Raw genomic sequence first — 21980 nt, 5'->3', positions numbered from 1 at the left:
CTTGTCTAAACAAACAGTTCATTTCAAAATTCCCTTTACACTTATAAAGTTAACCACTAGTAGAAGTAAGTACAAATATGATCAGAAGTATTGGAATGAAAAGACCATTCATGAATGTGAAACAAATTAAAGTTCGGTGATTGTATTGACGTTATCTTTACAAACGTAGAGATGCCTCAAGAACCCACTCGAACGAGCCAATTATAACATTACTACATAGCTTATTACTTTTTCTTCAGCTGCCATCAACTGTTGTTGACATCGAGCGGTTACGGCAATTGCCAGCCGTATCCGTGTATTTTTTCCACGTCCCTCCGTAGAAATGAGCTGCCTCTATGTTGTTGTTTTCGAGATTATACTGCTTAAGAATCTTGAATAGTCTTCCTCATTTAACATTTTTACTGTCATTGAACAAAAATCTATTCGCAGTGTTGGAGTTACTGCGACGAGCGGTAAACATATTTTATTTGTTGCATTTTTTTATGTGCGAGATCACATCTTAATTTGAATATTCGAAGGACCTCGTCATCGGTTATGAAACAACCCTGATCAATCTCTGTTCTTCGTTTGAAACCACACCGAATCATTTTACGAAACATTGCATTGTAGCAGGACCGAGTAGGTTGTTGTTGTTAAATGTTGAGATTCCATGTCTGACATGAATAAGTCAGACAACTTCGTACAATCAAGTTTATTTTCAGCCACTGTAATTTGGAGATCAACTTCTGCATCTCCAATATTTGGTTTGTCATGATCAATGTCATTTCTAAGATACCGAATCTTCTTCATACACCCTTGTCTCACAGCACTGGTGAAACTTTTTCCTTCAGCGGGGATGAAAATTTCGATTGAAATCTCGATGGGAATAAAAATTCTATTGTTCCATGGTTAAAAAATCCAGTGGGGATGGTTTTGGAGTACAATTTCTAAACAATGAATTTCGAATGGGGATGAAATCAAAGTCAATTTGTCAGTGGAGCTGAAATTCTAGAGTATTTTTCCTACCGGGACGAAATGTTTGCCAAATTTTCCAGTGGGGCTTGGGCCCCAGCGGGTCTGTGACACAAGGGTGTCTTCATATTTTCAATTGGTTTCTTATTCAAGTTTCCCGCGTCACTTCAAATAAACGTCCCTCCTTGAAAAAAAAAAATTCAATAGACGCAAAGGGGTTTTAAATGGCCTTCAAATACACGTTTGTTTTTATAAGAACATAATGCTTCGACGGCCAAAATACCAAGAACTACAAAACATTTTAAGGCTTTGTGCACCCTAAAACACTTATTGGACCTACCCCGGTGGGGTGGAGGTCCTATAAATTAACCCATGTTCGTTAGTTAGTGTGTTACCAGCTTTTCTCGAGATTGGCTCATTAGTTTTTTCTGATTTTTGGCACAAAGGTGCATGACCATAAACCCTCGAATGTGACGGAGCCCGATTTTTGAAAAAAAAAAATTTTGGGTAAGTTTGGGCCAAAAGGCTTAAAAACGGGTTTATTGGACTTTGTGAAAAATTGGATCATTAATTTTTTCTGATTTTTAGCATGAAAGTAGGGTACAATCATAGTTAAAGGATGGCTCAAGCAGATTTTTGCAAAAAATTTTTTTGGCTCAAAAATCGCATTTTTATTTATAAGAACCACTTTTAATAAGAATACATCAATGTTCTTAGCCATATTATTATTACTAGTCATAGCTTTCACTAAATGCCCCCACATAAAGATCATGTCATGCACTTATAAAGCTTTAATGCTTTAAAAGATTAAACATTAAAAAATAATCAGGAATAATTGATTGATTTAATTATTGATTGATTGATTGATTGATTGATTGATTGATTGATTGATTGATTGAGGCGTTTGCTTGAAAAAAAAATATATTCCATTATAAAAAAATACATACTTGAAAAATTCATGCAGCTTGATAACTTAATAAAATTTAAGGAAAAGCTGGAAAAGCCTCTCAAAAATATATTTAAAAAGTTTATGGTACCATTTATCTTACTGATTTTTACATCTCCTGTTTGTTTGTTTTTTCTCCTAGTTTCTTTCTTATAACGATATATGTCATGATTACTATTCACTAAATAGACCTTTTCTAATAATGTCGCAGACATCTTAGATTGTGGGCAAAATATATGGACATACGCAGTGAATAAATCCACAAGGTAACCAATCAGAAATAGCTTGTTTTTTTTCATTGGCTGCTATATTTCAACATTTCTCTGTTGCTACTTTGCCTAATAAACAATAGTCAAGAGGATACTGCGTATAAAAATTTATCAAAAAGTTCTGCGCCATCTTAAGTTGGGTGAAGTAGAAACTCACTTATCCTAGTTAAGGCCCGGGGTCCACTAGCGTACGCTGTGACTGCACTTCTCAAGCAAAATCTTCTATGTTGTTGGTCAAAAGAAAAGTAAAGGAATGCCATTGTGGTTCATTCAGACGTACAGTCGAGAAAAGTTAAAATGCGCCTAAATTTCTTTTCAAGTGCATAGTCCTTTTTCATGATGCAATCTTTTCTCCAAGCTGATCGCAGCGCAGACAATGAAGAGACGCGCCTTCAGGAAGCTAGACTTTTTGAGTTTATAGCTAGCGATATACTTTCCCTTTATGGTGTTTCTGTATGACTGACTGTGTACCTAGTCTAACCACCGTTAAATGCCTTAAAGTGCGCAAGTAAAGTTTAACGAGTAAACAAACTTTTTTCAGGTTTTTGAAAAAGATTTACCACACTGAAAAGATGTAAAAACACTCTAAGTGAGGTAAATTATTTTGAAGACCAAAAGAAAAAATCAACCACGTTTTGATTCAACTTTACATATGCGTACATTCATCTTTTTTGTACTTTGCCGGTTGTTTTACTAAGTTAAGAAGGATTTTCTCGAGTTACGACCATATGATGGTATTTAAAGCTCAAGAAGCCCTATAAACAATAAAGGAAGTTATCAATAAAATGACAGACAAAAATAAATTAGAGTTTGAACAAAAAATATCAAATGTACATTTGAAAACTTAAGCAAATTTCTTTAAAGATTCTGGAAAAAATAATTGAAAATCATTGCTGAAGTGAACTTCTGACTAAATTACAGTAGTTAATATTCAGTTTTAAAGACAAGAAACTAAATTTGACATACAAAACACTTTTTCTAGTCAATGAATCAGCTCATCATCATCATAACCAGTCTGCCATTTTGTTTGTTTTGATTTGCACAAGTAATATTGTAATTCGTGTTATATCATACACTGTTTTGATTTGCATTTATAACACTCGCTTCAGCTTTTCAAACCTAAATCAAAACTAAAATTGTAATATGTAATAATGATAATACCATATAACGTAATATGAAAACCGAGCATTTACGGAAGAGACTAACTACGGGGATGCTTGGGCGACAAAACAAACAAACAAACACGCGCAACAAAATTTCGAGATTCCAGTCCAATATCTATGAGTGAAACTATGAGTGCCTCCTCGTCGCTACGCTCCTGCGGGGGCAATTATTTTTATTAGTTTTTTTACGATGAAAATGTCACGGTGGAGGGTAATGATTTGAGTTTTCTGTAAACGCTTATTAAATATTTCCTATCTATATAGGAGCGCGGTCACACCAAAATATATGTTTAGCTAATGCTAAAAAGGAATCACCATTTTTGCTTATTTTAAGCGGCGCGTCGGAAAACTTCAATCAGCATTTTTAATAAGTCTAAAAATTTGTGTGGATAAAAATTCATTCATTCGAAATAAAATCTTTCCATTTAATTGTTTTTCTCTTGTGTGTGAATGTAATGGCGTGTGCAAAAAAATATGTGCACATCTTTTCAAAATTTTTCAAAATTTGAAAAGTAAACACAAATCGCCATTTTCAATAGACCTATTTATTTAAACATAAAGGAATTCTTCTTAAACTACGATAAGACTTGCTATCGAGCAAGTCTTATTTTTCGCTTATTAAAACAGGTGATTCCTCGAATTTAGGATTTTTTCTTCCATTTTTTCGAGTGGTCACATTAAAAAATAGATAAAAATATTTGTTGTTATGACAACAGCTATATAAGCGGAGGTAAATCATTTGGTGTGACCACGCTCTAGGAAATATTTGTTAAAACGGTAATTTTTCTTCTTCTCCTTCTTCTCCTTCTCCAAGTCTAACGCTCGGTTTTGGTCAATTTCGTGAGTTTGTACATGAGTCTCTTTTTAAATCAAGCTCCGGCGGTAAAAACAGTATGATGTTCTTTTTTCGAAGCGGAAGACGTCATTTTTTCAAGATACGTCGTAGGAAATATGCGTACGGTGGTCTATTCTCCTTGCCGATCGGAAAACGTCACCCGGTTCGAAAGCGTATTGTTGACCGGACCATACTGCTTTTTAACAGTCATAACAAAGATGGAGGCAAAAAATAGACAACAAATGTTGCTCTTTCGCTATTTTTCTTTGGTTTTTATGCTTTCATGAGTTGAATCGGATCATGTTTTTTGTACGATTGTCTGGATTTGATGTTTCGTTTACATACTCTTGGTGTGAGAGATACAATCTCTTATCTTGATGGTCTTGGAAAAACAGGACATTTTGTCAACTTTTTCTTCATGTTTCACAACAAGCTAACTTCATGCCTGTATATTTACCTAAAGTGATATTGTGTATAAATCTGACCATGTTATACCTGAAAAAAAATACTTGCGACATCAAAAAAGTTTGAACTCACTTTTATGGTATGCACCACCCAATGCGCAATGGTCAGATGGCGACATGGTTGGTGATGAACTATGATTTAGCTAGCTTTGAGCTAAAAATTTAAACATGAAGCAAAATTGACTGGTTAATGATTGAATTTCCCTTGGTGTTTTTATCAACAACAATGAATTAACTGGTTAGTGACAGTTGGTGAAAACTCTTTTTGTGGGGAAAATTCAGTTGCGGTTCACAGAACTGTAATTTCAAACTTTTTAAGCTGATATAAACGGAACACCTTGGCCAATATGAAGAATGTTAACTCTTAAAATTTTGATTGTATTGAATATGGAATTAAACAATTGGAATCATTGTCTTGAACTTGGTACTTGGAGATTTTCTTCCCCATGCATTTATAATGTGGAAAACTTTGGTCGTGGAGATTTTTTCCACTTGCGTTTTAAACGTAGAAACTTTTGTTGTGAATTTGGAGATTTTCTTCCCCGTGCATTTAAAATGTGGAAAACTTTGGTTGTGAATTTGTAGATTGTTTTCCACGTGCGTTTTAAAGGCAAAAGGCTGAAACTTTTGTTATAAATTTGGAGATTCCTTACATGTGCATTTAAACAATGGAAAACTTTTGCCATGAATTTATTTTCTTCAATACGCGTTGAAAACGTGGAAAACTTTATAAATTTGGAGATTTTTCTTCCACATATGCATTTAAAAAATGAAGAAAACTTTGTTCTGAATTGACAATTTTTTCAAGTGATTTCCTGGCCTGGCATGACAACTTTTTTCCTTTTTGTCATTCTTTCATTTCAGATATTTCCTCTTTTTGGCTAATATTTCTGGCAATAAGCGCTTAAAATAAAATGATATAATTATGCACTATCCCAAGGCCTTTTGATGTGTTCAATAACACAACACTCTACTCAGCAGGTGCGACACCGGGTGACGGCTAGTATAATACTAAAATCCAACTAAAGTCCACCTACTCTCGGGTACCTAATAGCCGGGGGGATTGGAATAAGGGGGGTTGGAAAAAATCTCAAAACTTAATAAGCGGGGGGAGGGGTTGGAATAAAAATGTCCTGGGAGGCAAATTTTTTAAAAGGAGGCTAATAGACCTTTTTTCAAAGAAGCCACCCTGTTGAATAATTATGTAGTCCAGCAGAAAAACAATGATAAAACCATGCATAATGTATACAATATACATGATACAGTAATTATGCATGGCTCTATCATTGTTTTTATGGCTGGAATACAAAACTATTCAGCAGGATGTTATCTGAGATAAAGCACTTTGAAATCTTTTGAGGACATCAATAATTATTTTATCATTTGTAAAGGAAATATTTATCCGCATCTTTGCGGCTCTTGTTATTTTTTTGGCTGAAAAACGAATCTTTATCTATAAGAATCACTATTTATGAGCATAGATCAATGTTATTAGCCAAATTGTTTTTTTATTATTATTTTTCTAACAGAAGAAAATGTCACGGTAGAGTGCGACGGTTTGAGTTTTCTGGAAACCTTATTTATTAAGGTGTGCATTTTTCTGATAGTGGTTTTTATAAAGAAAAGCGCTTAATAGTTTTTTTATTTCTTTTTCAAAAATCTTTTTCAATAGTGTTGATAGTTTCTTTCAATAGATATGCTTTCATTTTCTTTATTTTTTTTGTATTTTGACCAGTTATGTCTTATGTGTTTCATTGTTTCAATGTTCACTGATTAGTTTGATAACCAGGTAGGTCCATAAAAGTATCGCTTGTTTTCTTAGAAATATGGACAAAAATACTCACAAGTTGGTAAAATTGGCTTAACACTCAATAACCTTTGACCCACTTTTACAGCTTTAAAAGTGCATATTTTCACTCAAAGAAAACGAAAAGGCAAAACAAGGTTCCCAATCAGTCTATCAAAATTAACTTGTTTAAAGCTTATTTATTAAACACCCCCTCGAAAAAACCAACCCTCTTAAAGTTAAAAAAGCGCCCCACGCCCGAAGTGTTTATTCAAAGTAATACAGTATTGCACCATTGGGTTTAAAGCCCCGAATGGGCTATAGAAGAATCTTCAAACTTTCTCACGCAAGAAAAAGTGAAGTCATGTTTCTCTTGTGGTGAATTTCACTTTCAATCTGGCGTCTGTATGAAAACAACACGGGTTCCCCGTTTTGGATGGGGAATAAGTGGCTTCATTTCTCTTTTATAAAATATCACATTATCCAGTATCCAACCAGGATTACTCCCGGTAGGATAAAGTTGGTGTGATATTTCGGGACATTTGCGATCGTTATCCTAAAACAGCTATGTAATTTGTAAAATATCAGTAGATGAAATTGATGGACCCCTCAAAGTGTTCGAAATTATGTAAAGTTTTAGAATTTTTAAGGTTTCGAAGTTTGTTGAATATAATATGTTTCAGAGTTACATCAATGAGGATATTTTGTAAATGAAGTATTTTGTGGAGTATGTAATTTAATCGGCTTTTGGAAAAATCCCAAGGCCAAGAGAGTTAAAAGTGAGAATATGTTGAGTCTGTGTGAAAAATTGAAAATTAAAATAAGAAAGGAACCTTCTGTGCTCTGGAGGTGGAGTATGCACAATATTTGCATATTTATTTGGTTGACTTGACGCGTTTTGGATGGGGAATAAGTGGCTTCATTTCTCATCTAGGAGTTTCGTATCTAGCCCCTCCACGGCTTTGAAATCAATGGTATAGCACATTATCCCGATAAGAGTAATCAAGCATTGTTTTTTTTTAAATTAATAGGATTTAGCAAGAGAAGTTTCGAAGCTTGGTTGGTCCAGTTCTCGTTACGAATTGATCAAATCGTTTCCACGGCAAAATCTTTCATCATTAGATCAAACAACCACATTAGAGAAGGCTGGTCTGCATAAACAGGAGACTATTTTCATACAAGATAGGTAACACTATAGATGAAATTTTTGTTCTTGTTATAATTAAGATTCTTTTAAGGAATTGATTTGAGGCTATGAAGAACATTTCAATTATTGTGGCTATTCGGATTATATTTGGGGATTTAGATTTGCGGTTCACTCAAATCAATCTGAAATTAAGGAAAGTTTTGATGTTTTTTTCATCCTTTTTTAGGCTATTTATGGTTCTTATTTTGTCTGAGCCAAAGTTCGAAAATCGATCCTTTGAGAGACCATTTTTTTAATTTTTAGCTCGAAATCATCAGATTTTATGACTCTTTAAGGGAGTCAATTTTTGATATTTCGTATAATTTTGGGACCATTTCAGAGAATCAATTTCTAATTCATCGTTTTTTGTACCCGTTTGAGAGACTTTCGAGGGTTTGAAAAAAAACGACTGCTAAGGCCCCCTGGGGGGTTTGATGCGTTACTCAACTTTTCAGTTTAATGGTTAGGCATCCATTGTAAAAATTTTGTACATAGAACTTATATATTATTTACTAGGTTTTTTATTTTGTCATATCAAAAAGATGTTACTTTACGAATTAAAATTGTGGTATTTATTCAGTGTTCTTAGCCGGTAAAGTGTGCTATCACTGGCAGATCGCGAGAGTAAAGTCTAAGAAATTTGCTCCCGGGAATTTCGCCCTGGAACTTTTGCCCCTGGAAATTCGCAATCAAACATAGGTAATCAAGCTTATGCTCTTCATGAGACGATGACACTTCAGTCCATCCATTTATGTCCATGATTGATCAATGAATGAATTCCTCAAAAAAGGTATTTTTTTCATTGGCATTTTGTATGCTGCATCTAAAAATGGGGGCAATTTTTCGGGGGGGGGGGGCAATTTTCCTAGGGGATACACTTTTTTATAAGTTAATGATTACAGCCTCCGTTTTTGGCTGTTAAAACAATAATTTTATATGAGATATATCTATCTATAGGTAGCTATCAGATAGATCGTTACGACCCACGAAAGCAGCCGGCGAGGCGACCTTTTTTTCCGATGTGTTCTGAAAGTACGTTTCAGCTAGAAATTTTAATCTGTTCTGATAAGATCTCGAAAATTAATCAGCTAGAAATAATGATGTGTTCTGACGAGACAGGGGTATAATCAAGGCCATCTGATGTGTTCTTTAAAGAGCCAGGGGTATATAATCGAGAGAAAATACATGTAATCTTGTTGCCTAGTAACCCTAGAAATTTTCAGAACACATCTTTCGTGGAGAAAAGAAATATCTTACAAGTATATCTTGGCAAAATGTTTTTCCTAGATTTTAGAACACATCCAACCATAAAGTAGTAATAAGTTTAGGGAGACAAATATTGCGATAAAGGTTCCCTAGAAATCAGAACACATCATCTGTATAAAAAATTGAAGGTCGTAACATGTGGTCTCCTAGAGGATAAGAACACATATTTCCAAAAATTTTCTCCACCGGCTGCTTCTGGACCCATTCGTTTGAATGAAAAAATGCATAATTACAGATCGAAAACGTCACTGTAATTAAACACACTTTAATTACAGCACCCAGGAGAAGCATGGCAAACTATGAGGAAGTAAGATAAGACCTGATCGAGAGAAAAAAAGCGATGCGAAAGTAAACCTTGGCACAGGGGGTAACTAGAATTGCGGGTTATATTATTGAATCTATTTCTGATATGACAAATTTTCCAAATTTCCAAAAGCCTATTTTTGGTAAGTTATTTCGACTAAGTTTACATTTGTCATTTTTCTATATGGACTGTAATGGACTGTTCCATTCGATATACATACAGGTTGTAAAAACAAACCTTTCGAAGCCAAAGAAATTCTTGAAAATTACATATTTTTAGATACCCCCTGGAAAATAGCAAAATTTGAAAATAAAAAGACCTTCAAAAAATTCTTCAAGAATTTGAATATTATTTGATCTCCTGGAAAATTAAAATAGGTCCCTGGAAATGTCATAAATTTTTCGTTTCACCCCTGTTAGAATGAAAACAATTTTCCTTAGACCACTTGTAACCCCTTGGTAATGTTTCCACCCCATGTATATAGATATTAAACGGAGTGCCCATGTCTGAATCTGACAATCTCGGTCAAGATATATTGAGAATTTTGTTTAATTCCTAGTTTTTACCTGGCAGTTTAAAGTTCGGGTGAGAAAGTCGTTTTTGGGCTAATTGATAAATTTATTCGAATATTTCAATTTGGGAGGAATTTATAGACTTCCAGGCTATATTCTGAGCCACATTGAACCATTTTTGGACTTTTGGATCCTCAAATCCTAAGGCTCTAAGTCTAGCCTTAAAACTCAGAGTTAAAACTTTACCCTTCCAACCTAATTTAGAGCGCTTCCAAATCTTCCAAATTTTCTCCCGATTTTTATCTGATTGGTTCCGACAGAACACTGCAAGAGCTTCAAAACCGTCTTGAAAAACACCGGTGTGTCAGGTAAATGTATTTTGGCTTGGAGAAAATTAAGAGTTGATTTATGGAAATCCCAGGAACACAAGAAATGCTGAAAACACACCACCTCGAGAGGTAAGGTGTTTTTGGGAAATAATTTTTGCCAAAAACACCCCAAAAATGCATGAAAAGTTCAGAAAAAGTGTTTCAGACAAATTTTTCAGGGTTTTCGGGACTTTTTTGGCATGAAAGGTTCAGGCTCTTTGATTGTATCCATCATTTTCTTGGACCTATAAAGTACTCTGTGATAAGCCTTTTAAAGTTTTAATATCTCTTCAAACATTTATTTTTTATAGTGATAGTTCTTTTAGTTATAGTAAACTAGAAAAATGATCATTACGCTTTATCATACATATCCATGGTAAAAGCTATATGATTGCTAAATATGCCCCTGCTTTTACACACTACCCTAGTACACAAAATGAGAAAATGTTTAGAGGGGGAATTCTAAACGAAGAAAAAATATGTTATAGTTTATGTCAAGACCCACCCGATGCTAATCACGAGCCAAGAAGAAGAAAAAAAAACAGTTTCTAATCTAAGTCTTTAATCAAACACGCTTCCAAATAGTCGCACATGGAGATAATAGTAATTAAAATATTCGTAAAAGTTACTTAATTGCATAGTTTCGGCGTTTATCACAACTTGTATAAATAGGGATAAAAAAATGGAGAGTTCATCATCAAACATTTTCAACCTTCTTCAAGTGAAGTGGATTTGGTGAACACAAGAAATTCAAACAACAATTTATAACGTGAGTGGTAATGCCAGTTATTGCTTAAATGTCGAACGAGATAGGCTACTTATTTCAAATTTAACGTGCCTCCAAGAGGAAAGTAGTTCATTCGAAAGGAAGTTTATTGAATTGAAAATTCTTTTAATTAAGGAGGGGCGTTTATCCAAGAGGGGCTTTAAAAAGAACATTCGAAGGGGGAAACCAATAACTTGGTTATTTGCAGCCCTAACACTAAATCCTAATCATTTTATCATTATAGAGATGTACTTGAAAGGTGTTCTGTGCCTCTTGGCACTGTACCAAGTCCAATGTTATATCAAGCATGAAGAAGGACGAGGACCAATGTACAAGCTAAGTGCTGTTAAAGACACCTTCTTGGAAAGATATGGTGTCTCTTGGGATAGACCGTCATTTGCTCAAAACCTTATTGGTAGACATCGTCAATATCCTGTCAAAAGAACCCTCATCCAATTCGAAAACCTCCCAGCAAGTGTATGCCCTGTTGGAAAGATCGAATGGGCTAAAATCTACATGTATTTCGTCTATCGCCACCGTCCAAGTTGGCACACATCTTCATCTTCACCTTGGCTCGACTACGAAATCAACGTTCACCGTGTGAAACGATCCTGGGAAGAGAGCTATGCCCGACCCCGATACCGATGTCGATCCTGCCCACAGAGTGCCTGGTACGCACCATATTTGGATCTTGGTCGTGATGCAGTCAACGAACCAGAATGTAAGAAAACCACAATCTACTCTTGGACACCAAGACCATCTTGGGTAGCTTTTGATGTGACTGGTTCAATGAAAGCTTGGGCTGAAGGTTCACCCAATTACGGAGTTCTGATCAAAGTCAAAGATGAGAAAACCGATGGTGTTGATTTGAGATTCTGGAATCGACACTACAGTGATGCAAAGCTTCGTCCATACGTAATTGTTCAATGCAAAAAATAAACTGTTAGTTTTTGAAATTTCTTCGGTGTTATATAAAGTATTGCAAAGATTTTTGTTTCAAATTTCCAAGTAGAAATAGTTGTGCTTAGAAATATAATGCTCCTATCGGAAATGTCCACGATTGTCTCCATTATTTAGCACTGCACTTTTACAGTTCTCAAGTTTTCTGAATGTGAGTCAAGTACAGTGCTTATAATACAGTAGAGAAGAAACTTTGGCGATTCTCCCTAATTTTAAGCTAAATTATGAAGTTATTATTTCCAAAAAAAATTTTGGAACCCGAACTCTGCGAAAGTTAATCCTCACGAAAATCTACCTTTTCCTGAAAATCTACACTAAAATTTCCTCAAACAACAAAAAAAGTAACTTTAAGTAAGTCTTAGCTCAAAAATGTCAGGTGCCCTTTATTTCACAAACATTAATTCACCCTCTCCTCACAGACCCACTGAAAACCCTTCCCACTTGAAAAATCAGCCAAAATAATATCGTCCCCAGTCGAAAATTATGCTCTAATTTTTGTCCCCGCTGAAAGCAATCAGATGACCAAATTCTCACTGCATGTGCTACATGTTTTTTTTTCATAAGCATACAAAAATCCGAAAACAGGCTCAGAGATGCTTAGGTCGAAAGCTTAATAAGGCTGAAAAATGCTTGAGGGGATGCTTAAATCTAAAGCATAAATTTAGGGAAATACTGAAAATCCGTAAAATTCCAGCCCAAAAAAGCCAAAATTAGGAAAAAAACATTTTTCGTAGGCTCAAGTAATGCTTGCCATATGCTTAATTTTTCCCCATATCTGAGCCTAGATATGCTTATAAGTACAATGCTTATAAAAAAACATGTAATTTTTCCATCCCCACCGAATTTTTTGGCTAGAAAACAATGAAAATATGAAATTAACAAATAACCAGAAGTACTTTAATGGGATAAACTTTCGCGAGGATTAAATTTCGCGGATTTCGCGGATTTGGGGGTCATCCGCGAAAATTCGCGAAATTAAGTCCCAATGGAAATTTGGAAGGGCCTCAATCGCGAAATATCTCTAAACAAAACTCAAAATATGTGAAATAAATATTATTTGAATGGTTACTTGCATCAAAGAGGCGCAACTAATGTGTATTTCAATAACCAACTAAAGTATTGCCGCCCAATAGTCCCACCCGCGAAATTAAGTCCCCGCGAAAATTTCGAATTTCGCGGATAGGCCCAACCTCGAAATTTAATCCCCGTGAAAGTTTACCCCATTAAAGTATAAGCAAAATAATGTTTTTCTTTCCCTTTCTTTAACCAATCTTGCTCCGCATCTGTATCAATCCAATGTGAAAAGCTTGGAATTTTAGATTGCTGAGTAAGCAAACATCACTCTTATTTTAAAAATAAAACCTTTAAGGAATTTTATTTACGTATGTAGGATCAATATAGAGTGTTCAAGTATCCGTCTCATAAGCAAATGACTTCCGAACAAAATTTTAAATTTCAGCTCTATCTATTCGTCCGATATGGAGAGAAGTCATCAAATTGCATTATCTGTTTTGTCATCGAGTGTATAATTTACAGACCAGAATGGATCAAGAAAGAATTAAATTATATCGAGACAAAGGAGCAAGCTCTTTGCGAAACCATAACCAATTTCATTTATATTCTCGGCAAAAGAATTCTACAGTTGGCAATAAGGGCTCGGATACAAAAATTGCTCAAGCTTTTCGAAAACTATCTCGACTTTCAATAACAAGCAACTCATCTACGAAAAGTTATAATCGACATTACGATGATTTGGAGCGAGGAGAATGTTCCCATAGTAACAACAATAATGACGAGACGGAAAATTTACCAACTTTTCGTAAGATTTCGATCTCCAAAAGAAAGAGACGAGAGAGAGCATCGCTGGATTTTCAAGACTTCATGATTTAGAAGAAGAACAAGAGAGAACACAAAGTGATTTTTCAATGCGTTCTCCCAGCCTCGCTTCCATGCGGAGTTACAATGGACGGATCAAAGATCTTGATTCCGATTTGGATTTGTATAATCGGGGATACGACGAATCCGATATTAAAAGTGACTTATCGGGAAATCGGAATTCAAGTGATGACGATGATGATGAGAACAGAGAAACCGATTCGGATTCCTCTGACGGTACTTGAAATAATCATATGGAAATTGATCATTCGAATGGGGCTGGGAAAATCAATACTTTAATGGTATAAAATTTCGCGAAGATTAAATTTCACAGAAGTCCCATTGGAAATTTGGAAATGCCTTATCCGCAAAATATTTCCAAACAAAACTCAAAAAATGTCAAATAAACAACTTTTAAAATGTTTAATGACATTAACAAAGCGCTAATAATGCAAAATTCCATTAAAGTAATCGAGTAACTTTTATTTTCATTTCATTCTTATAGTGACCTGCTCAAAATATACAGAATAAACAGATTATTTCTACAAAAAAAAAGAGTTTGTGAACTTGATTTTCATCGTACATGCTTTTTTTTATAAGAATATCTTCTATACGAATATCAGGGTGAAATTGGCCAAATCGTAAGAATACCCTCTAGGGTGAATTCACAGAATTTGATAAGAATACATTCATTTTGTATCTGGTTAACAGAAAATACTCAGGCATTTTAAGGCCTGTCCAAATTTTCCGTAATTTTTAAACACCAATAGCACTCGCCAAGAGGTGTTCATTCATACCTTTTTGGAAGCGTATTAGGGTATAGAATATGAAAAGTGCTGTTCAATAATTGTTTTGTTTGCCTAAATAAAGATATATGGATAAATAATGCAAAAAAAGTAAAAATGATGACGTCAGCAAAATCATTTTTTGAAATTTTGTGGCTTAACTTAGGAGCTGAATTTTGCAGGAATGCAAGAGAATTTGAAAAGCACATTTTGGATAAAATTTTTTTTTTAGAAATTTGATGACGTCAGAAAATACGCAGCAAAACGCAATTTTTTTTTTGATTTAAATGTTACTATTCATAATGTCCTACTTTGGTTAAAATTTCAGCATCTAAAGTTAAGCCAATCAAAAGTTATTAAAAAAATAAGTTTTGCTGACGTCAGCATTTTTACATTTTTTGCAATATTGATTCATATATCTTTATTTAGGCAAGCAAAACAATTACTGAACAGCACTTTTCATATTCTACACCCTAATACGCTTCCAAAAAGGTATGAATGAACACCTCTTGGCGAGTGCTATTGGTGTTTAAAAATTATAGAGAATTTGGACATGCCTTAAAATGCCTGAGTAATGCTTCCTTTGTTAGAGATAAATTGAAGCTTTAAGGAACAAATGTAATTTTAACCCAAATGTTCACTCAAAAGTCCAAACCCTCAAATTGATTTTCTCATGTTTGTAAAAAAGTCAAGAATACGTTAAGAAGATTTCACCCTCAATTTTGCCAATTTCTTAAGAATACTTGACCCTCATTCAAAGTACACTATTCTTGTAAAAAAAAGCGTGTATGTTTCATTTTACTCGTTTCAAAATTTTATCTAACTCTTATTTTACATGTTTCGATACTCCAGTACTATTCATAAATAAGTTCAAGATCAGTATCTCTCAACCATTTTGATTCCCATTCTTCCATTTGTTTTGTCATCGCTGGTGTAAATAGAACCTTCCACGATCCAGCTTGTCCCTTGTTAAACATTGTCTTTCCTTTGTGAGCTGCTTCGACTGTTGAACTATGACCTTCCTGGAAAATCGTCCAATTTGTAAAAAGAAAGTGATTTAAAGTCTATTCACGATAAGTGTGCACTCTTTTTTCTTTTACCTATAACTTTTGAAGGAATTCTTCAATCTTTATACATTTGGTATCGTTGGAGAGATATTTGTGAGTGGAATAATTTGAAATAAAAATATCTTTAAATAATTCTAAAATGAAGATGAAAGAAGGAAAAGTTGCTTAACATCTTTTCACTGAATTCTTTGATTTTTGGAGGTTACTGTGAAGAAATTTTACTAAACATATTTATTCACTACAAAGTTATGATACAAAAGTTAATAAGTGATTGACCCCACAACACAGCAGGAAAACAGCAAAAAACAGCGTTTTTAGACTCAATTAGCTTATAACTTTGTTTGATATCTTTTGACTGAATGATTATTTTTGAGAAATTTTTTCACAGTGATGACGTTCGATAACCAAGGTTTCAATTCAGTGAAAATGATAGTTATAGCACTTTTCTACAAGATCTTCATTTTTTTCTTCTTCATTTTCATCTTCATTTTTATAATTTTTTTAAAGATATTTTTATTTCAATTTGTTCCACTCACTAATATCTTTCCAATGATACCAAATCTATAAAGATTGAAGAATTCCTTCGAAAGTTATAGGTAAAAGAAAAAAGAGTGCACACTTATCGTGAATAGACTTTAGTACAAGGGTGAACCTGAAAAATATCGAGGTCTCCTCCCTTCTTCGGTATCCGAGTTGTCATACCTATTTCTCCTCAAATTGACACATGACGTATTGACGTGTAAAATACACCCTATTTTTATCAGGGTGTATTTTACACCACACCATCCCTGCACTCTTTTACATTTTTCAAAGCACACAAAACTATCTGACTTTAACAAAATCTTTTAATCTTTCCATGATAAGCAACATCTGTTCCAAATTTAGTATAAAAATTTCAATTAGATCAAAAGTTATTCAGGGTGGTGTAAAATACCCCCTGGTATTATGAAAGTGGAGAAATGTCGGCATAAATAGGATTAAGGGGTATTCAATTAATTTAAAGATTAAGGGGAATCGAAACCTTACCTCCTGCATTGAAACGATTATGGATATCTACTCTTTGGTTCCAAATAAACACCCTAAGAGTACTCCACTTCGCCTTATTATACTGATTAGATTAGGATTCGATTGTGCTAAATTGTTTTTCCATCTGAAATTTGAGCAAAGATTTTAAAAAATCGTTCCACACTGACCTGCTTTGCATGAAAGGGAATCATTTGCTCTGCTTTTCGTTTCATCGAATCAAAGGAAAAATGTTTGCCAGTTTTGACACTTCTTCATCTAAAATTTCAATGTCTAAGAAATCAGCAATCTTCTTAATATGACCGGATAAATCTTTTTTCATTTCTTCGTAAAAAATGATAAATATATTTTCATAAGAACGTCGTTTCCAGTATCCCAAAACATGTTTAAAAAACGGACCAGAATAGAATCCAGCATCATCGGTCATGAGATTAACAACATCTTGTAATGATTCAGAAAAGTCATCGTAGAGTGTATAGAAGTGACTGTGAAGGGACTGGCAAACATCTCTTGGGTTTCGAAGCATGTAAATCATCTAATTGGTGATATAAAGAAAGATATTTCCCGATGATTTGCGTCGAATATTTGGGTTTCTGTAATCTGACTTGTATGTAAACAGTCCCGTTTACCCTGATTATCACAGGTTAAGTTAGCCTGGGAATCCAAGCGTTAAACTTTGTTCACAGTCTAGTTTATGATATTTTTGCTGCTTGTTTAACGCTTGGCGCAGGTAACTCACCTGCAGGGAAATTTTTCCCTGCAATGCGGGTTCGGCCTGATTGGCCAGTTTTCGGCGTATTACTTAGTAGTACTTTCGCGCGCATTTTGATAATTTCGATGCGCGAGCATAATTTATGGGAAAAGCTGTCTCTGCAGAAAAAAGGAAAACAAATGACAGAAATGAAAAAGCAAACATAGATTCATTTTGATTGCGTGCTGAATCTCGATTGGTCGGCACAGGTCAATATATGATATCGGCCTGTGCTTTTCACGGTAAGTCCCGTTCTCTATGGAAATTCTTGATTTCCGACGAAACATGATGCACCTTGGGATTGACTGGCCTAGTATGTAATGTAGACGATATCGGCTTAAGGTGAAACTAACTCAGATTTGACCCCCGAAAATTACCCACAATGCTTTGCGCGGAAAAAAGTTCACGATGAAATTTTTTCCACACAAAGCATCGTGGAGAAATTGGGTGGGTCATCTGAGTTTTCATGTGAAGCCAATATCGTCTGTTGATCTATTTTGTTTGTTATATTTTGTCAAGTATGAAAATTTCCAACATCGCCTTATTTTAGCCTTACTTATAAATGACTCTATCAGATTCTATTGATGTTTGCAGGTGAGAAAGAGTATAAATACCTTAGGTTGCTTTTGTTGAAACTGTCTTGGTAATAATTCATATGTAAGATGCATTTTGATAACACGTGGTCGTTTCATGGACGAAAAAATCTCATCGTGAGCTTTGTTGTTGTCACTATCAAAATCTCCTATACCCATAACAATGCTGTGATATTGAAAGATGATAATCCTTTGATATGACAGTGCTTGATGTATGGGAAACTTCTGGAAAGTTTCGATTACGAAATTTTCCTGAACCCAGGGCAACTCTCTATCTAATATTTTCCTATTGTTGTTTTAATTCGAACCTTTTTAATTTTAATTTATCTGTAATAGGAACTAAACCATTGGTTCCCTCTGGTGGAAAGTACTCTCTAATTCAAATATTTCTCTGATTTGAAGAAAATTCTTGACCCCTTGAACATCGAATGAGAGGGTGGCAACAATAGCAACTATGTAGAACATATCCTTTCGTTACCATTTGTGTACATGTTTTTTTTTTATAAGCAAGTGTCTGCCCCTATATCAGGCTCGCATTATGCTTAGCATTCTATTGTTCTAAAACAATAGAGCCATTGTTTAGGTGCCGAAAACTGAGCCTGCGTATGCTTATAAACGTTATGCTTATAAAAGAAAATACATGTATTTGGTTTTTGCAGCACCTGTTTCAAACATTTTGTTCTTTTCACTTTACACCACCCGTGTCTCACAGCCCCTATCTATTGAAATCCAAAAAGGGATTGGGAATTCTATTGTTCTCAGTTTTTGGTTCCTACCTCCTGGTGGTATAATCTAGGGTTTTTAGCGGGAGGCTAGGAACTTTGCGTACCTTATCGGGGGAGAAATGTCTGGGGAAAGTGACGAAAATTTTGAAGGGGTGACGAAATTTTCCCCCGACGAATTATTTCTTTGATATTTTAACACCCGACCAAAAGTTTTACCCGATTTTTTTTATCCCCAACCAAAACTTTTACCTGATTTTTCCCCCCGCCCAAAACTTTTACCCGGTTTTTTAATCCCCGACCAAATTTTTTTTTATTTCAACAGAAAAAAAGGATTTCTATCGTAGTTTTCCATTGTATACGTTTCCAGCGATGTTTCTTAACAGAACAAATAAAATCACTTTCTTTTCAAACGAGTTCTTTTGCCTAACAAACACAACAAGCTAAGTTAGGGGGTGGTAACACGTACTGTTTCACTTCGGGTAGCCGAAGTGAAGTGAAGTGAAAACAGGGCTCTGACCATAGTGAATTTTTTATATTTGCCACTTACAAAATGTAAAGTTCTACTTGATGTAGCCCACAAAACTGTTAGGCCAATTATCCTTGAGTCTGAAAATTTAAGAATCGCAATGAAAAAATTTGATGAAGAAGAAAATGAAGACTGAAGAGCTTAGTTTCGGCGGAGAAAAAACATTTTGAAAAAATTTTTGCGGTAGATGGCGTATCTAAAATTATTTTTCGGAAAATTTTTCTAAATCTGCTTCAAAATCTTATAATAGATAATAAAGTGACGAAAATGCCTCTAGGTGACGAAATTTCCCCACGACGAAAAAAAAAACGAATAAAAAACCTAAATAAAAATTTTAATTTTCCAGTAGGGCGGAAATTGTAGGGTATTTTCTCCACCGGAGACAAGACATAGCGATGCGTCGCCGATTGGGCTACATTTGAATCTGTCTCAAACCATCGAAAACAAATAAGTATAGAAGAACATAAGGCTTCGATGGCCAAAATCTTAAGAACAAGTTAAGAACATTTTAAGGCTTTGTGGACTCTAAAATTCACTTACTCGAAAACTGATACAGGGGGTGCATGTTGAATGTTCAATTTGATATCATTACGGAGTGCCCAAACAATCCTTTCGCACCAATTCGTACCTAAAGATTATCGATAAAACATCATTACAATAACGCGTTTCTATAGAGAGTCTCCAGGTTCAAGTCTTTCATCAAAAACTGTCTAAGAAGTGTGAACTTCAAAACGAGAACCTGAACTTACCTTAAGAGAAGAAATTTTGGCGAATTTGGCGAATTGCCACAAAAATTCGCCAAATTCGCCGAAATTTCTTCCCGCTAAATTTAGATATATGGGCCATTCGCCTAAATTAATTCCCGCCAAATTTAAATTTCTTTTACTAGAAACCCTTTTTCATCCTTTTTAAGCTTAATATTCAACAAAAAATGGGTCGTTCGCCAAAATTATGTCTCGCCAAATTTAGAATTTTTTTTAAATCGGCAAAATAAATTCCGCCAAATTGCACTAAAATTGGCGAATGGGCTCATTCGCTAAAATTTCTTCCCGCCAAAATTTCTTCTCTTAAGGTATACTTCCTACCTACCTCGACAACCCAACAGCTTCAGAGTTCCTTCAGCGGATAAATTTTCTCAAAATAAGACTTTTTCTGAATCGCTCAATCAGTCTCTTTTTTCGATTTCTTTCATTTTTCTTTGAAATTTTCGCCGAGAATTGGATTTCTATTTTTCGCGGAAATGATCGAAATTGGCAAAAAATGATATGATATGACTCTTCACGAACAAAACACTGTACAAATGGGGTAGAAGATTATATTGTCAAGGGGTTAATTATACGTCCAGAAGGTATAAAAAATCGAAATATCAAGGCACAATATACACATGTGCGAACAAAAAAAACGTTCAATACTAACGCTACCTGTTTTAAGAAATCCACATATAACTGTATCATCTTCAAAAAATTTGAAATTTTTAATCTCTTCAATGTTTTGAAAATAACCTTTCGGTATAAAAACATCGGAAGGCCGAGCGTAATGTACATTAGAAACGTAAGGTATGTTTGCAAAGGGAGCAAAAAATTTGCTTTCCAATGTCTCGCTATGATATTCTTCCATGTCTTTACACTCGTCTATTCTGCCTGGTAACTGGTAAGAGTTCAAATGTTCAAAAAAAAAATTGCTAGACATCAAAAATGATAATCCAATTTGATGTTAAATCTTTTTTAACTATCTACTGCTTTATCGATCAAACTTGATGCTACTTAAGTTATGATAGGTGAAATGGTGTGGTGGTCATTGTTCTTAACTCCCGCCTGGGAGGTCCGATTTCGATTCCTACCGTAGTACTACGGTTCACTTGGCAAGTGAACATACCTTCACCCGGGTCAACCCATACCATGCGAGGGTAATTGGGTACCACTAATCTGACTAAAGAGTATGGGTGATATGCCAGACATTGTGATGTGTGGTGTCATTCATCCCGTTCTGCGCCTGCGACGAGCTATATGCTCTCCCGCGCAATTCGAGTGTCACTACTGCGCATCATGGTATCCGTGTCCCGCGTGCACAGAACCAGCGGTGTCTGGACGCCTAAGCGTTCCAACTTTAAAAAGGAGAAATTCCTACTTTGTAAGGAGTAGGAACCATTACCTTGTGGGGAGATAAGAACATAAAGGCTTCGAAGGATAAAATGTTAAAAACATACAAGTTAAGAACATTTTAAAGCTTTATGGACTCAAAAACAGCCACTTTCTTAGGAAAATGGACAAAAAGACATAAAATGGGGGACATGTTACCTTAAGTTAACCCAAAAAAGTTAAGAACATCTGAAGGCTTAAAAAATTTTGGATAATTAAAAAAAAAAAACGTGTTAATGAGTGGGTCTGTTTTGTCTGATGGTGTCCGGAAAGTATTTTATTTTATTTTTTTCATTTCTTTAATTAATTGGATTAAAATCTATTTTCTTTAAAAAAATCATATTATTAAGTTTTAATCCACTTTGAAATTGTAATCTGTTTTACACAGATTGGGGGGGGGGCGTACGGGTTTGTCGGTGTGTCGGTATTACCCCTTTTTGCGTCGGTGTTTCGATGTTTTAAGGGAAAAGTGTCGGTATTTCGGTGTTGGACATGCCTTGTGGTGACGGTAAAATGAATTTTTTTGTGTCGGTATTTCGGTAATTCGATAAATACTGTCGGTGAATCTGCATATTTCAGAGGATCTCAAAAAAGTTTTTGAATCTGCATTTCTGCATTTCAGCTATTGAATATCTTATCTCTACAAGAATTGAAGTATTATAGCTATTTTTAGTAGCTACCCTGTCTCATCCTCTTTTTCTTAAAATTGTGTGAATAATGG

The 21980-nt window shown here is 34.7% G+C and overlaps 3 protein-coding genes and 1 pseudogene across 5 annotated transcripts in view; 2 read left to right on the top strand and 2 right to left on the bottom strand.

Moving 5' to 3' along the window:
* Nucleotides 1-8157, top strand: part of LOC136823936 (UBX domain-containing protein 7-like) — a 55291-nt gene extending 47134 nt beyond the window's left edge. The window contains exon 12 of the mRNA XM_067080094.1: nucleotides 7446-8157. Within this exon, the coding sequence (XP_066936195.1) occupies nucleotides 7446-7604 (159 nt within the window). The 3' untranslated portion in view covers nucleotides 7605-8157. The remainder of the gene's footprint in view (nucleotides 1-7445) is intronic.
* LOC136823935 (uncharacterized) overlaps nucleotides 1-21980 on the bottom strand; it is a 400726-nt pseudogene that overhangs the window by 58005 nt on the left and 320741 nt on the right.
* LOC136823853 (uncharacterized) lies at nucleotides 10759-11826 on the top strand. Its single transcript, XM_067080013.1, has 2 exons — nucleotides 10759-10819; nucleotides 11061-11826. Exon 2 carries the CDS (start codon nucleotides 11063-11065, stop codon nucleotides 11753-11755), a length of 693 nt encoding a protein of 230 aa, XP_066936114.1. The 5' UTR covers nucleotides 10759-10819; nucleotides 11061-11062; the 3' UTR covers nucleotides 11756-11826.
* Nucleotides 15128-20780, bottom strand: LOC136823872 (luciferin sulfotransferase-like). Of its 3 annotated transcripts, none has more exons than XM_067080028.1 (5): nucleotides 20624-20780; nucleotides 19662-19749; nucleotides 17892-18036; nucleotides 16697-17061; nucleotides 15128-15458 (listed from the first exon to the last, which is right to left on the bottom strand). In XM_067080028.1, the coding sequence occupies exons 1-4, from the start codon at nucleotides 20736-20738 to the stop codon at nucleotides 16738-16740; spliced, it is 672 nt and encodes a 223-aa protein (XP_066936129.1). In that variant the 5' UTR covers nucleotides 20739-20780; the 3' UTR covers nucleotides 15128-15458; nucleotides 16697-16737. The 3 variants fall into 3 exon arrangements, with proteins under 3 accessions (XP_066936129.1, XP_066936130.1, XP_066936128.1); XM_067080027.1 differs by having other exon boundaries at nucleotides 15129-15458; nucleotides 20543-20779; XM_067080029.1 differs by lacking the exon at nucleotides 16697-17061 and having other exon boundaries at nucleotides 20543-20779.

The sequence above is a fragment of the Clytia hemisphaerica genome, unplaced genomic scaffold, assembly GCF_902728285.1.
Source record: "Clytia hemisphaerica strain Z4C2 unplaced genomic scaffold, Clytia hemisphaerica genome assembly, whole genome shotgun sequence".
Lineage (NCBI taxonomy): Eukaryota > Metazoa > Cnidaria > Hydrozoa > Leptothecata > Clytiidae > Clytia > Clytia hemisphaerica.
This window is presented reverse-complemented; position numbering and strand designations above follow the sequence as displayed.